The 17,058-nt window shown below is 36.3% G+C and overlaps 1 protein-coding gene across 1 annotated transcript in view; it reads right to left on the reverse strand.

Moving 5' to 3' along the window:
• The window catches only part of CCDC141 (coiled-coil domain containing 141), a 331,211-nt gene that overhangs the window by 21,925 nt on the left and 292,228 nt on the right, over positions 1–17,058 (reverse strand). Inside the window, exons 18-21 of the mRNA XM_006866703.1 lie at positions 9,918–10,058; positions 9,083–9,277; positions 5,908–6,091; positions 2,646–2,758 (exon numbers count right to left, since the gene is read on the reverse strand). Of these exons, the coding sequence (XP_006866765.1) occupies positions 2,646–2,758; positions 5,908–6,091; positions 9,083–9,277; positions 9,918–10,058 (633 nt within the window). The remainder of the gene's footprint in view (positions 1–2,645; positions 2,759–5,907; positions 6,092–9,082; positions 9,278–9,917; positions 10,059–17,058) is intronic.

Consider the following 17,058-nt stretch of genomic DNA (forward strand, 5'->3'; position numbering starts at 1 on the left):
GTCTTTGTTTTGTAGCTCATCTGAAACCTTTCCACCATGGGTGACCCTGCTGGTTATTTAAAACACCGGTGGCATAGCCCTCAGAATCACAGCAACTCAGACCACCACACACTGTACTTAGGAAATGTATTTTTGTTTATAAATAAGAGGCTCACAAAATAGGTGCAAAAGATAATTGAAATAGTGGACTGAGAAGGAAAAAGAAAAGATACAATGCTAATTACTGAAGAGGTAGAGTGAATAGGAAATAGGAAATGGGGAGGATAGAGACAAGTCTTTCAGAAAGAATAGCGATGAAAGGGAGAAGGGATATGACTTAGAGAGAGTAGATTTGTTAAATTGAATCTTGCTTAAGGTTATACAATATAAATGGGAGGGATGTTGTAGGCAAGGGAGAGCAAAGAATCAGAGAAAGCCGTGATTTCAATCTGAGTATCAGCAAAACAAACAAATCCTCAGGAGGTAGATGGAAGGAGGGAGAAAATGATAAATGCTGAAAAAGAGATTATGAGATATAAATAATTTCATAATCCATTTAGCCAAATGTATGAGGGTAAGTCAAAAATTATCTGCACTCTGGCTGTAGAATTTATTTTAATCAACTTTTAGAAAAAACAAATACATAGTTTTTCTGCATGATCTCCTGCTTTTCAATACACTATGTCCATCTGCCAAAAAGCTTTCAGACTCACTTACTAAAAAATGTTTTAAGCTGAGCTGCGAGCCATGAATGCATCTCTGCATTCATGGTGAATCTTCATCATTGAAGGGCTGCTTTCAGGGGACCAAACATGTGGAAGTCTGAGGAAGCAAGATTGGGACTATAGGGAGGATGCTTTACCACCTCAAAAGGAAGTTTTTGCAGTGTCAACAATGTGGGTAGAGGTGTGAGGATATGCATTGTCCTGCAAGATCACAATGTCCTTGGTTAACAGTCCTCTGCATTTAATCTGAAGTTTAGGATTCAGCTCTGCAATGAATGTCTCACTGTATCGAGCACTGTTGATTGCTGAACCTTTTTCCTGGAATCCCAGAAAACTGTAAGCATCAGTTTTTCAGCTGACTTTTTAACTTTTTCTTGGTTGGCAATTGAGGATGTTTGCATCCAATAGTCTGCTGTTTACTCTCAGGCTTGTAGTGATGAATCCATGTCTTATAACCAATAACAATTTTTAAAAGACACCTTTGCCTTCCTTCAAGCATTGCTCCAAATTTTGTTTCTAGATGTCCAAATGCTTCTGTTTTCGCTCTTCTGTGAGTTGTTTCAGAAACCATCTGACACAAACTTTTCAAAACTCAAGTCTGCCATGGATTCTTTCATAGGCAGAGCTATGGCTGATGTGTAAATGATTTGCTATGTAATCCACTGTCACTTGTCTATTCGACAGAATCATTTCACGTACTTGCTCAATGTTGTCATCAGCCATGGATGTGGATGAGCATTTTAATATAACCAGAGTGTGGATAATTTCTGACTCACTCTCATACTTTGGAGACTCTATCCATAGAAAATAATGCAAGAGAAAGAAAAAGCTATATGCACAAAGATATTCATTATAGTATCATTTAAAATGGTAAAAAGATGGGTGACAGAAGTAAATATTCTGCTCTAAACTGCAACAACCCCATTATGCCTCAATAACAGCAAGTAAAAGAATAATTACAGGAGTCATCGTCATTGAATTCATCTTGGGGCTACCCTGTGTTTAGTTCTGCTATCTGCTCCATTTTACAGATAAAGAAGCTGAATCTAGAAGGTTAAGCAATTTACCCAAAGTCACAAGTCTAGTTGGGGAGTTGGTACCCCTCGTTGTTGTTGTTAAGTGCCGTCGAGTCGATTCTGACCCATAGCGACCCCGTATAGGGTTTACAAGGAGCAGCTGGTGAGCTTGAACCACCAACCTTGTAGTTCAAATGACTTTGCAGTCTGACACATTTGCCCACAGTGCCACACCAGGACTCCATTGGTACCTCTAGGCAGCTGTATTTTTCTCTAGAGCCTGTGTTTTGAATTACTTTGCTGTTCTCCCTATCCAGTTCCTACGAACAGTTATAAAGACAGCATTAATCCAACCAGTTTTTGACTTGACATAGACAAAACAATATTATATTTCTCTTTTTTCACCTAGACAAAGACTAAAGCATGTGTTCTCTACAGTTTTGCCATCATTTTTTTATTTAATCAAAGAAACTAATGATTACTTTAATATTTACATGAAGTTAAATATTCAGTGACTATAATTCCTGAAGATTAGTTTTATTTCCGCTGGGGCCACAATTTAGAAGGGGACAAAATAGACTACCTTACACCTATCATTTGCAAACAAAAGCAAAAGGCTACTTTATATAGACTTTACTTTGGTTTTAATGACACACATTTATCCATTAGGATGTGATCCATGAAAATGTAAATGAGACATCTTAGCTGTGTTTAGCCCTCATTCTCAGCAATATTTTTTCTCTGTAGTGATATAAAAAAACAACAACCAGAATTAATTATCAGAATCACCCAGATAAGTATGTTAGACAGCTGCTAAACAAATGTGTACATCATGTCCCTTGAGAATTTCTACTAGAACATCTTTGCACTAGAAGACAAGACATTTATATCCCTCAAAATGCATATTCTTGGAAGAAGATTTTACCTTCAATTTTTCCTCAAGCTCTGTGAGAGATCCACACAATTCAGTAACAGACTCAAGAACCTCTTTGTGTTTTGCCTCTATTTTCTCAGCATACTTCTTCCCTTCTTCCAAACCTAGAGATGAAAGGATAAAACCAGTATTAAAGGTCAAATCTGTAGCAAGAATTTTTTTAAAATCCAGCCATCAACTCATATCCCCCATGTCTGGTGTTAGTAGAGACTTGATAGAGTTGGTAGAGACTTTGTTATTATTGGTGCCATTGAGTCAGCAACCCTGTGCACAACAGAATGAAACACTGCCCGATGCTGCCCCATGCTCAGATTTGTTATGTTTGAGTCCAGTGTTACTATCACTATGTCCATCCATCATGTTGGGGATCTTCTTTTTCACTAACCCTCCACTTTACCAAGCATGATGTCCTTTTCCAGGGACTGGTCCCTCCTGACAACATGTCCAAAGTACAAGAGGCAAAGTCTCATCATCTAGTTTTTAATAGATTTTTGTTGTGCATACAAATAAACAGAGACTTTTTAAAAAAGTTGATATTCTAGCAAAGTAGTTAAATTTGCTGGCTATTATGGAACCTACATAACATTGCCATATTAATATTCTTAAATCTCAATTCTAATCAAATTTATTCTTGCCATAACATTCAGTGGTCTTCTATTGCCTGGAAAGGTATTAATTCCTTAGGATGGTATTTTAGGCCCTCCACAATATAGCTTCAACCTGCCTTTCCTATGGAAGTCACCCTCCCATCTTTGATCTCTGGCCAAACTTAACTAGTATCTCTTCCCTCAAATTCTCTAAAGCCTCTGAGTCTTCTTTCCTATACTGAGAATGTCCTCTCCACTACAAATTTCCTTCCTGTCCTTCCAGGTCTACCTCCTATACCTTTGTGAAAATGTTCTTAATCATTTTCAGTTAAACTGTAGTTTTTTCCTGTTGGAATAATAACTAAAAATAGCTACCATGTATTGAGTCCTGGTAACGTAGTGGTTACAAATTGGGCTGTGAACCTCAGGATCAGCAGTTTGAAACTACCAGCTGTTCAGTGGAGGAAAGATGAGGCTTTCTGCTCCCGTAAAGATTTACAGCCTCGGAAACCCTGTACACGGTCACTCTGAGTCGGAACCGACTCCATGGCACATAACAACAACAACATTGAGTCCTGGTGTGGCGTTGTGGGTTAATGTGTTGGACTGCAAGGTCTGTTTGAACCACAAAGTGGGCAGTTCAAGCTCACCAGTTGTTCCTTGTAAACCCTATACAGAGTCACTATGGGTCGGAACTGACTCCATAGCACTTGAAAACAACTGAGTAATGCTTTCTTTTGGCCTGTAACTAAGCATTTTATGGATCCCTGGTGTGGCGCTGTGGGTTAATTTGCCGGACTGCAAGGTCATTTTGAACTGCAAGGTCAGCGGTTCAAGCTCACCAGCGACTCCTCAGGAACTCTATAGAGGGTCGCTATGAGTCAGTACCAACTCGACGGCATTTAACAACAACAACAAAGCACTTTATATGCATTATGTAACGTAAACCTCATGCAGATTCTATTACTATCCACATTTTACAAATGAGAAACTTAAGGCTCTAAAGAGGTTTTAACTTACTGTGTAGGGATTGGAACCCAATATTGGAAGAGTATGGGTTTGAAGCCAGGACTGCCTGATTTCAAAAATTAGGCTGACTTGTATTACAGTTTACACCATGACTTGTAAGCATAGGCTGTTATTTCTTGAATGCAAAACTAGGTCTTGTTTTCTTTATATCAATCATATGTTGTTGCTGTTATTGTTGTTGTTAATTGCCATCAAGTAGGTTTCAACCCATAGCAGCCCTGTATAGTGTTTTCCAAGGAGACGCTGGTGAGCTTGAACCGTTGACTTTGCAGTTCAAACTGACTTTGTAGACCAACACATTAACCCACAGTGCCACACCAGGACTCCTACATCAAACATTTGTTGTGATTGTTGTTAAGTGCCGTAGAGTGAGTTCCAACCCATAGTGACCCCCTGTACAGGGTCGCTATGGGTCGGAACCGACTCGACAGCACTTAACAACAACAACATAGAGTTTACAATGAGCAGCTAGTGAGCTTGAACTGCCAACCTTGCAACTCAAATCTACTTTGCAGTCAGTGCATTAACCCACAGTGCCACACACCAGGACTCCATGGGAACAGAATGCTTCCAAATTTTTTAGTGCCCTGATACAGTTACTAAGTGAAAAGGAGGTATAACATTCGTTTTCATCAATTTTTCTGTCTATATTTTATCAATTTTATCTTCTCCTTCCTTTGGAAAACCATGAATAATTCATTCTCAATATTTAATATTAGGCAGTGCAGTTTATATTGTTCTATGAAAATTTTATGGTGGTCCATGAACAGTGATTCATGTTACAAGAGAAAATATTTAGCTGACAGCAGCTGTGTGCAGCCAAATGAAGCATTTTGTATGGCCTGTTGCTATCTTCTCTCTGGACTAGATTTGTTTGCTCACTGGCATTACCCTTGGTCTCACTGGAATGATATCAGTGAATGATATTCACAATACTTACTCCTCAGATCCCTCAAGGACTGTCATCACTTAATCTACTGCTGTCAAGTTGATTCCGACTCATCGCTTCCAGCGGCTTAAATGGGTGCTTCCTTCTTTAAGAAAGACTTCTCAGGTGACAACTATATTATCATTCCTAGTCATTGCACAGAGGAAGGCTGAATTCGTGACATGATCATTGGAGTTCTTGTATTTATTCCCAAGTGAGAGGAAAGCATAGGAGAATTTTTCATCTCTTTCTTTAATCCAAAAACCAATAACCTTCATAAAATGGAGAGAGCTGTAGGCTCTAATGTTAGCTCAATGACTTAAGTAGTAAAGAAGTTTTGTATGCTTTTCCATAAACCACTCTAGTGGAAATCAGAAAAAAGTCTTGTCTGCTTTAGCTGAGTATTGTTTTGATTCTGTTACTCTGGAGATGATCAACAGGAACAGAGGAGAAAAGAGACTAGTGAAGGAGGGCTTACACAAACTTGTTAAAAAACAGCAGGTTTCAACTGCTGCTGTCAAAAGTTCTTCACTCTATTTCCCACTGTTTACTTTTACTGGATAAGAACTCTTATCTTAAGCCTTTTCCTAGAATAGGTTCACGTACTGAGGACCCTGAGGGTTTGTGGTGCTCTCACTGTCTGCTGGATTAGGTACCATATAGATTTGTTCAATAGTAAAATCACTGGCTATCTTAAAAGGGATCTTACCATATAAGTGCTGAGAAAGGTCCGTGATCTCCTGAATCCTTTCTTCTTGCTGAGGTATTGAGGGAATGATAAACTTGTTGAATTGCTGGTGGAGAATTTCCACTGCTTCTTTTGTCTTGCACTCTGTGGAATATTTTCCAACTCTTATAACTGTGGCACTTGCATCTTCATACCAAAAGTAACACTAAGTTAAAATGGGATATAGATTAAAGAAGCATTACCTTCTACAGTTCCTGATTTTTGAACTCTAAAATGTTGAATTTTAAATTCCCATTAGTTTAAAATTTCCAAGTCATAATAAAGACAATATAAAAAATATGATCAAATAACTTTGCACTTGGACACTAGTGGTAAGTAAAAAAGTATGGAAATATGTTTGATTCTTCTGCCTTCTTAGATTTATTTGAAGTATAATTGCTAAGAGGAAAGCTATACACTTATAAAAACAGGCAATATTTCAAGTGTCAACTAAAAAGAAGAGGAACAAACCCCAAACAAAAATCCAACATAATTCACTGAAATAATTAACAATAAATGGGTAAAGTATTCTCTTATAAATATGCTAATAAATAAACTCTCTTTTAAGAATGCTATTTAGATGGAGGCAATATTATCTGAAGGAGAGAATTTGACCTTTTTAAAATAGAAGATCGTCATATTTTTAAAGCACAGTGGAAATTGAGACAATTTCTCACTAAAAATAAACGTCTGTGATGGAAGGAATGCCATGGAACGTGAGGAATAAGCCAGAAACACTTATGCTGGATGAGAAATAGAAACACATCACTCTGTTGGGGGCTGACTTTAAAAAAAAAAAAAAACTGTCACTGAGCTACAGCAAACCCTAAGAACCCCCCGAAGAGCTGGTTGAAATAATAGATCCTAATTCAATGTATCTGGAGTGGAAATGTAAATCATTTGCAGGAGATTGAACCAGAATGAACCAGTTCCAAGTTTTGTGGCACACCTATATTGCAGATGTAGAAGAAAGATGAACATCTTGATCCTCCTTAATGCAATGTTAATCTAAAAACTCAACTGCATTACTTATGTGAATACATGTTTTGTGTCTCAGAATAATGAGCTATATACAAAGGACACTCAAGAACTTCAAGTATAGATTTTCTTTAATATGAAGCGTGCAAATAGTAACTTTAACTTATCCAATTTCATATATTTATGCATACTCTACTATTCATCCTCTCAAAAATAATACCAGTAATTATTTTTGTAACTGAAAAAAATCAGAGGCTTTTTCCCTGAATCTTTTCAAATTTTGTGAAATATACAGGCTATTCTGAACATTCTAAATATATATCTTGCTCTATATTGTTGTTAAGTGCCATTGAGTCAGTTACGACTCATAGCCACCCTGTGTAGAGTTTTCTGAAGGGCAGCTGGTGGGTTTGAACAGCCGACCTTGTGGTGCATAGTTCAGTGTTGATCCTACAGCACCACACCAGGAGTCCTTGCTGAACAGAATAGCGAATATAATTGTATGATAGTTAAACTTCTTGTGCTGATGTAAATATGGAGAATGGAAGCTTTCTTATGCTGCTAGTGAGAGTAAATTAGTAACAGTTTTCTAAAAGGCAGTTGGTATACTAGTTCTGGATTCCTGGTATGATGCTGTAGGATAAGCACTGGACTGTGAACCACAAGGTTGGCAGTTCAAACCTACCAGCTGCTCCTCAGAAACCCAGTACAGGGTCACTATGAATTGGAGTTGACTTGAGGGCACATAGCAACAACAACATATTAATTTTACTTGAGGCAATTATCCTAAAGAAATAGCCATGAAAAGGGGCAAGATATATAAATTTAATGATAATAATAGCTAATGCAGTATTGCTTTAAAGTAGCAAAATAACTTTTAAATATAACATTAATAGAGAATCATTAAATAAATTATGATACAACAATTAAAATCATGTCACAGAGAATATCTAATTACATTGAAAGAGAAAATGATGCATATTGTATTTTATTCTTTTATTAATGTATTTGCCTGGAAAAAATAGTCTTTAAAATATGAATGGTGAGTTAATGGGTAGCATTTATTTTCTTCTGGAGTCCTGGTTTGGTACTGCAGGATAAGCACTGAACTGCTAACCACATGGTTGGTGGTTCAAAACCACCAGCCATGCCTTGGAAATCCTATACAAGGTTGCTATGAGTCAGACTCAATGGCACTTAGCAGCAACATTTATTTTCTTCCTTTATATCAGTGCATTCAACATCTTTACATTTTAGAGATCTGTTTTAAGAAACCTTTATATTTACAAAGTTATTTTTAGTTTCTGTCAGTTTATTCCCAAGGTATTGTTTCATATAAAATATTTATTAATACTTAGATTAATGAATCATAAAATCATTAATTATTCTTATCAAATTGTTCTGAGCAAATCTTGAAGAAATCCTGGCAAATCAAAGGTTGGGAGATATTGTTCCTCAGGTTTATTTTGTGAGAGATGGAAGTCAAATGTTAAAATAAGATGTGAAAGGTAGTCTCTAGTCACTCAAAGCTATGACAACATCAGCACAATATATTGTAATATAAAGAATGATCAGATCTAAAGTTATTAACTAAGAAAACTATTCAACATGACCCAGAGATAGAAAACACTTATCTAGTCAGCACGTAAAAGTCTACCATGCTTTAAAATTCATATTAGTAAAATGGATCAGCAAAATGGTTCACTCTGGAGATCAATTTCATCAGATGTAATATAGGAATAATAACATCTAGACCAGTTATTTCAGTTTGGAGGGAATTTTTAAAAAATCACAGAAGAGATCTAAAGATTTATAGTTAACAATCAAGATATTTTACAAATACCCATACAAGATATTTTATGAATTGTTCATTCATTTTTTAACAGACAAGTGTGGTTATTACATTCAGAAAAGGAAAAAAAAAAAGATAAACAGCCAATGAATAAGAATTTCTTCCACAATTCATTTGAACTGGCTGATTGATCCATGACTGTGGAGTAGGGTGGCTTTAATATACTAAGAATTCTCATAGACTCTGCATCAATCTACGCCATTGAATCAGAACCACACAGAGCACACTATTCTATACAAGTGCTTTTTGACCAGATAATGGAAATCAACTTCTCTCCCATGACTAATTTTTAATTTTGGCATGTAAAGGTCAGCAAAGGGTTAATACCTCTTCTATCATCTCCTGGAGATGCTCTGTCAGGTCCAAGTTCTTTTTGTAATCTGTCACAACTCTGTCAAACTCTTCCACATGTTTTTGCAAATCCTTTATGGTCTCCAAAAGGACATTAACTTTATTATTTGGATAATTTGCAAAAGAGTCAGAAATTCTGTTCTCAACTTTTTCTATTTTCCTTTTCAAAGCCTGTATAACAAGAGATGTTTTGAATAACATTCTGTTTTCATTTATTACATTATATTGATTGAACATCAAGAGAAAAAAATTGAAGACTTTGTATAAGTTTCACCATTTTGGTAGGTCAAGACTGTAATTATTACAAATATATTTCACAAAGAATGGGCTTTCTTCAAGATATTTTATTGCTCCAACATTCATCAAACATATAGGGAATTTAATATACACCGTTGATAATATGATAAAAAATACAATGATCATCAAATAAAATTATTTCAATAAACTCATTGTGTCCCGCAAAGGTATTCAAATAATCTAGCCATCTCAAAGTTGATATAAGAGATTACAGGGCAGTGGACGAGGCTCCTTCGTGGGCAGATGTAACCGTAAGAGAAGGAGAACAATGCACGGAAGATATGTGCGTGTCATCGGGGAAAGAATGGAAACAGAGAAGACCAGGTAGGTTTGGAAGAAACCAGAAACCATTCTGGATCTGCATAAAGGACAAGTTATTACTATATATTTTAACCAAAGATCCCAATTATTATAAAATATAAAGCTACCTTTTTAGTTCTCACACTAAGATATCTAGAATAAATGCAAAATGCAGTAATTGGAGTAACACACATACACATCAGTGTCTGATTACCTGCATTTTTTCAGCATACATATCAACTTGTTGAATTTGATATTTAAGAGCCTTCAGATTCCGTGCTTTTTCACTTTTCTTAGAGTAATTAAACTTCATATTGTTGAATTTCTTTTTGATATCTTTGAATGATTCTTTGAGCTGCAGTTCAATAAAAGAAAGAGATGATTTCCTGAAAATGAGAATACTTGTAAAAAACACCTTTTCATTGTGAATTGAGTGAAGATTTACAGACAAGACCATCAGTTTTACATTCCACAAATCATGCACTTGGTTTCCTCTCAATGATTACAATCCCCTCGGTAACAACAGTTGTTCCGCTACTTCCCTTTGCTTTCTATTTCCAGTCCACCCACCTTCCCATCTCTTCTCAACTTTGTCCTTAGGTGAATGCTGCCCTTTTGATCTTGAATGAGTGATCATTCCATGGTTTGCATACCATACTAGTGTTGTTGTCTTCCCTATAGACCTATCTACTGCTTGGCTGCAAACTGAACCACGAGGGTGAGTTCCTTTCTAGAAATGAACAGTGGTGGGAGCCATAGTCTCAGGTTCCTCCAATCTCTTTCTGATCAGTAAGCTCCAGATTTTTAAAATAATTTTGTGCTTTGCGCTACATTTTCTGCCACTCTATCTGGGACCTTCTAATGGGATCCTTTTCAGAGGATTAGGTAGTGGTAGCTGGGCACCATCTAATTCTTCTGGTCTCAGAATTGTGTAGACTGATGCTCACATGACATGTTCCATTAGTCCATTGGACTAATTGATTCCAAGCATCTTCAATTTTCATCACTTTTCTTTCTTACTCACATGGAGAAACTAATAGTTGCAGCTTAGATGGCCACTCATGAACTTTTTAGATCCCAGTTGCTACTAACTAAAGTCGCATGTAGAACATTGTCTTTGTTAACATGGTAATGCCAATTGACCATGGTGTTCCCTGAGACAACGGTCCTGTGCCTCCAAGCTCAGGAACTCATTGCTTTAAAAAGTCTGATAAAATCTAAGAAGTTTTTATCACTCTGCATGCTGTATGCTCCATCACACTCACACATATGTATGCAGCAAAGGTAAGCACCCATGTAAAACTAGCCCCTTTAAACCCTTGTAATATTCACTTTTAATACATAAAATTTTGCTTCAAAATAATGATAATCTACAAAATGTACTCAAAGTGATTTTCAATAGAAAACAAATCTGCTAAGTGGACATACAATGTGAATCTAAATATATCTCCCCAATAGAAATCATATTCTTAATACTATTTAATTTATAATTGGCATTCTAGATATAGATTATACCTGGCCTCCAAGTAAGAAAGTTTTTTTACTGTCATTGTTTTTCATAGACTTCTAGTAACTCTGTCTTATTTGTATTTATTTGGTATCAGCTTTCCCATCATTCTGTTCTTTGTGTGCTGGGGAGTAAGGGACATTTTGTCCTAGCTCCCTCCTCCTCTCCATGTTCTCTTGTAGCCAACACACATAAATTCATTAAGGCTCCAAGGGGCTCTTTAGTTGACAGATGTCAATGAAGTACTGTCATCTTAATCATCTAAACTTATTAGTCATTGTATATATTAGCCAATTATTAGACATTATTATATATGGAGAGAAAAGACCCAATGTAAGATTTAGCAGAATTTTGTCCAATTCTTTCAACATTTTTTATGAACATTTTCCAAAAGGTGCTTAATAATGAAAAAAAACCAAGTGACAGTTGCCTTCAAAGATAATGATTCTAACTTGTGTATAAACAAAGTTTATGACTATGCATTTAGAATAGATTCTAGATCATGACAATTTTAAAAACAGTTCAGCTTTACCAGAACAAAAATTTTAAGCAGTCTTATTTCATTAAACATAACCTTTTTGTGTCCATCTCTGAATTCAAGAAGGAGAAGCAATTCTCTTTTTATATTATCAGTAATGAAAAGTACAGAAAAAATGTAAACTTTCTCATACTGTGAAAGCATTTAACAGTAAGCATGAATAATGTCACAGTTGATAAATCTGAGCTACGATAAAAAAAAAAGTCTCAAACACATATTAAAAAATTCTTTCAAATGACAACAAACAAATTATTTGGAAGGGAGTAAAGTGCACACATGCTGGATTTTATACTTCTAAGGCAAAACAAAAAAAAAAAAAACTGCCCTAGAAAATGCTTTCTCAAAATGTTTCTTTCAAATTCTGCATATTGTGAAAACAGAATCTTGGCCTTACCTTTAGCACTTCTTGAAGACATGTATCTGTAAAGTCCTAGCAGATGTGTATACATGGAAATGATTATGCTGATGCAATTTTGCACCTGACAAATTTACAGTTAATCAGTGCTGTTTATTGTATGTGGCAAATTACAGTGTTGAAAATTAGTTTTAAGCTATAAACTAACCCAAGCATGGAGACCACATAAAACATTTTGACAAATCACTGACATTCAGAAGGAATGAAAGAGCCTAGCTACAGCATCAAAGTTTGAAATCTATTCACTATTGTTTGTTGTTATTAAGTGCTGTCGAGTAGGTTCCAACTCACAGAAACCCTATATAAGGCTTCCGAGGAGCAGCTGGTGGGTTTGAACTGCTGACCTTGCAATATAAACCAACCTTGAGGCCAAGTGCTTATCCTATGGTGCTACACCAGGACTCTACTAAAACTCAGGAAATATGAGTAAATATCAGTGGGTATATTTATGAAATAGTCAATGGATACTAAATTGTATGACATTTGTTGTTTAAATGTGTATGTGTTAGATTTTAGCAGAAAAGGACAAAAGAAATCAGTTACAAAATGTTGAGATAGAAGGAAGCTATAGCCTTAGTTATTCCCATGAAACTGGCAGGAACTCTTCCCCAAAATTAAAATCTACAAATATAGGTGTAGTAACTACTATGTCTGAGGAAGCCAGTTATTATTTTTTAAATGTTCTGTCATTAACATTTATCTACTGGAAAAGAGAACTTTGTATGATTTTTCGTACTGGAATATGATATCTATTACCACCTTTAGTAGAGTGTAGTGTCTCCTAATGATGAGCACTGGACTGCAAACCACAGGGTCTACGGTTTGAGCCCGCCAGCCACTCCAGGAGAGAAAGATGAGGCTTTCTGCTTTCTGCTCCCTAGAAGATTTAAAACTTCAGAGACCCTGTGCAGGGTCTGTATGAGTTGGAACTGACTCAACGGCACTTAACAACAACTAGGGTCGCTATGGGTCGGAACCGACTCGACGGCACTTAGCAACAACAACAACCAGCTCTGGTAGCGTAGTGGTTACGAATCGGGCTGTGAGCTGCAAGGTCAGCAGTTCGAAACTACCAGCGGTTCTGTGGGAGAAAGACGAGGCAGTCTGCTCCCATAAAGATTTACAGCCTCGGAAACCCTGTGTAGGGTCGCTATGAGTCAGAACTGACTCCACGGCACATAACAACAACAACCACCTTTAGTATAAAGAAATGGACAGTGACTATCATCACCTGGTATCTGCATTCTTATGTGGGGAAGATCAATTTCACATACCCAGCATGCCATGCATGATTTGAAAACTATGTAGTAAGTGGAAAAACTGCATGAGGATCCTTAATACTAATTCTAAACCATGGTATTTTAAGTCTACTTTAGGTTAAGAAATTTAAGACATAAATGACAAGTGCAATTTTATTTCTGCTTGTCTCAGAATGTAAATCTTTCCTCTGAAGATGATTTAATAAGACCAAAGCATGTTCATGGAACTGTGCTTTGTATGTGAAATGGGATCAGCTTCTTTTTGACACATGAGCTCCCTGGATAAGTTGTCAGTTTCTTGGACTTTCCTCTCTGGATATCCATTTAAAATGCAAATTCTTGTACCTTTCCCAATTCAATCAGAACTACTGCAGATATAACTGGGAGGTAATATATGCATGAACTTCCTTCAGGATTGAAAACTCTAATCATACCTAATTGTATTACTTATATATTCCTATATGAAATCTTCCCATATAATCCCTACATAACTTGTGGTCATATTTTTAAAAGAACCGAGTGTGATGGTTGCTTGGCTGTGGTATTATTCATGCAGCTGTTTCTAACTTTAGTTAGCTTGTCAACAATTGGAAATGGTGGAGCTGGCTAAGACAACTGCTCATCCTGAGCACATAATCAGAAGAAAGCACCTAAAGCTTACAGAAAGCTTACCCTACTGGAAAATGTTAATATTGCTAATAATTTATATTAATAAAATCCTCAGAAAAATCAGGAAAAATAGTGTTTTTTTCCCCAATGAATGATACAATTTTATCTTTCTACTTCTCAGCTCCTTCACATTTGCTATGGGATAAGCAGACTAATTTAACAAAACTATGACAAAGAAACACATGATTAAGACTTTAAATTGTAGCTTCTACTTTTTTGAAACTAGATAAGTATCTTCACCAAATTTCTGAGGGAGCTGTAAGTCCTCTTTCAGAGTCAGGAACGAATAGACTTCTCTCGAGAGAATCAGAAGGGAAAGAGACTGACAAAAAGTGAGACTATTTACTATTCTTAGTCTTGACTAAGTTGTTTGAGGCAGCTTTCAATTAAGAATGCTATTTTTTAAAAATCCATGGCTGGCAAGGTCAATATGAAAGACATGGAACATTTTCAAGCTGAGGAAATTCACTGAGGCATGGAAGACATGCAGGCTGAATGAGTGTGAGAGAGAAAGTGGGACTGTACCCACAAATATATGTAGGTTTGACAGATAATATTTCTGCATGCATATCTACCTCTGCTGTAAATATATCCATTAATGTAATGGAGAATACAGGGGACAAAGTTATGAAATCTCCTTAGACACTAACAACCACCTGGAGGGAATGAGTCATTGGACCTGGGGGCTCAGGACCAAAAGTCTCAGGGGAACCAAGGTCAACTGTCATAACATAGTTTCAAAGACAGTGTTGTATGCACAACTTTGGTGAGTCGAGACTGCCGTCTTACATCTAAGGTGTGACGATGGATCTCTCCTCATCCAGAGAAAAGAATAGTAAAGAAAATCAAAGATGCATGGAAAGAATTGTTCAATGGACAGCAGTATCCATGACCCTGAGACCAGAGAACTGGATGGTTCTCTGGCCCCCACTAACAACTCTTCCAAAAGGGATCCCATTAGAAGGTCGTGAATAGAGTTGAATAAAAATATGGAGCAAAAGTCAGAATCATAAAAAAAAGACTAGGCTTACTGGTGGGACTAAAGATACCATGACCCCCAATCACCCTTCAGATCTGGAGCTGAATTCACCCCCATTGCTCAATTTTCAGCCAAACAATAGACAAGAGGCACACACCTTAGAGTAATCAATCATTTGAGATCAAAAGGGTAGCATTTCCCCAAGGACAAAGTTCAGAAGGGCCAGGAAAGAAAGAAGAATGGAAACAGGAACTATAGGGAGGAAGTGGATAAGTTATGTTACCCTGTGGGGACCGCAGTCAATGGCATGACATAAATGTGCATAGATTGCTGAATGGAAATCTGGTTTGCTCTGTAAACCTTTACTCAAAAAAAAAAGCTAATAATCATATAAAATAAAACTTTTCATTAGAACTATGACACACTTTTGACCAGAAGCAAAAATACAAAATGGGTAGTCAATTCTCATTTCTCTTAGTGTCCACCTCACCAATTTAATTTCTTGGTCACTATTTTGTTTAAGCCAGGGAAAACCTTCTAATCCTCTTTTCAGTAACATAAGAATACAATGTAATCAGCTCTCATGATGCCCTTTTCCAAGGACTGGTTCCTTTTGGTAACATGTCCAATGTACATGAGATGACAATTTTGTATCCCAACTTCCAAGAAGCATTCTGGCTGTTTCTTCAAGACAGAGGTGTCATTCTTCTGGCAGTCCACGGTATATTCAATATTCTATGCCAACACCAAAATTCAAAAGCATCAATTCTTCTTCAGTCTTCCTTATTCATTGTCCAGCTTATATATATATATATATATATATATATATATATATATATATATATATATATATATATATATATATATGATTAAATTGAAAAAACCATGGCTTGAGTCAGTTGCACCATAGACCTCAAACTGACAACTTTGCTTTGTAACACTTTAAAGAGGTCATTTGCAGCAGGTTTGTCCAATGCACTACATCATTTGATTTCTTGATTGCTGTTTCCATGAGCTTTGGATCCACATAAAATGGAATCCTTGACAACTTCAATCTTTGCTCCATTTATCAGGATGTTGCTTATTGGACTAGTTGTGAAGAGTTTGGTTTCCTTTATGTTGAGGTGTGATCTTCATCAGTAAGCACTTTACTTTCAGCAAGCCAGGCTGTGTCATCGGCACGTTGCCAACTGTCATTGTGTCTTCCTCCAAGCCTGATCCCGATGTCCTCTTCATCTAGTCCAGCTTTTCAGACTATTTGCACAGCATACAAATTATACAATTTATGCAATTATATAGCTATATGAAAGCTTCTGTTTGGAAAATGTACTTTGAGAAAATGGATACAAACACAATTCTGTCATTACTATTCTTTTTCTGCAAAGTAATTGCTTGTGACCCATAACATGAGCCTCTAGTTACAAATTTTCAGAAACATTTACATGTTAATGTAAACACAGTTTTGGGGGTCAGGTTTCTAGAAGAAAACATACTCAATTATAACATTGTTCTAAATGTTGACATGTAAAGAACGAAAACCCAATGATGTTCCTCTGCTATGCAGTATGGCTAAGAATATGTCGGTAATGCTTTGTATCTTAATAACATTTATATTGTCAGGCAAAAAAATAAATTATGATATTCAAAATTCATGTGTACAAATGTATTTTTTGTAGAATGGATGGAAATTTTTTCACAAAATTGCCAGCCTGAAAGCTATGCTTTCTAGAAGGCAGACATAGAGAAAATGAGGTTTTATACTTTCTTATTTCCAAAAGGAAATGGTTAATGTTCAACCATTTCAAGAGATACCATATGAACAAGAGTCAATGATACTCAGAGAGGAAGTCCAAAGTGAATTGAAAGAAGTGGCAAAGAACAATGCACCAGGAATTGATGGAATAAAAATTTAAATCTTTCAAGAAAGTGAGGCAGCACAAGAGGCACTCACTCATCTCTGCCAAGAAATTTGGAAGACAACTATCTGG

This window comes from Chrysochloris asiatica, unplaced genomic scaffold (genome assembly GCF_000296735.1).
Source record: "Chrysochloris asiatica unplaced genomic scaffold, ChrAsi1.0 scaffold00094, whole genome shotgun sequence".
Taxonomy (NCBI): Eukaryota; Metazoa; Chordata; class Mammalia; order Afrosoricida; family Chrysochloridae; genus Chrysochloris; species Chrysochloris asiatica.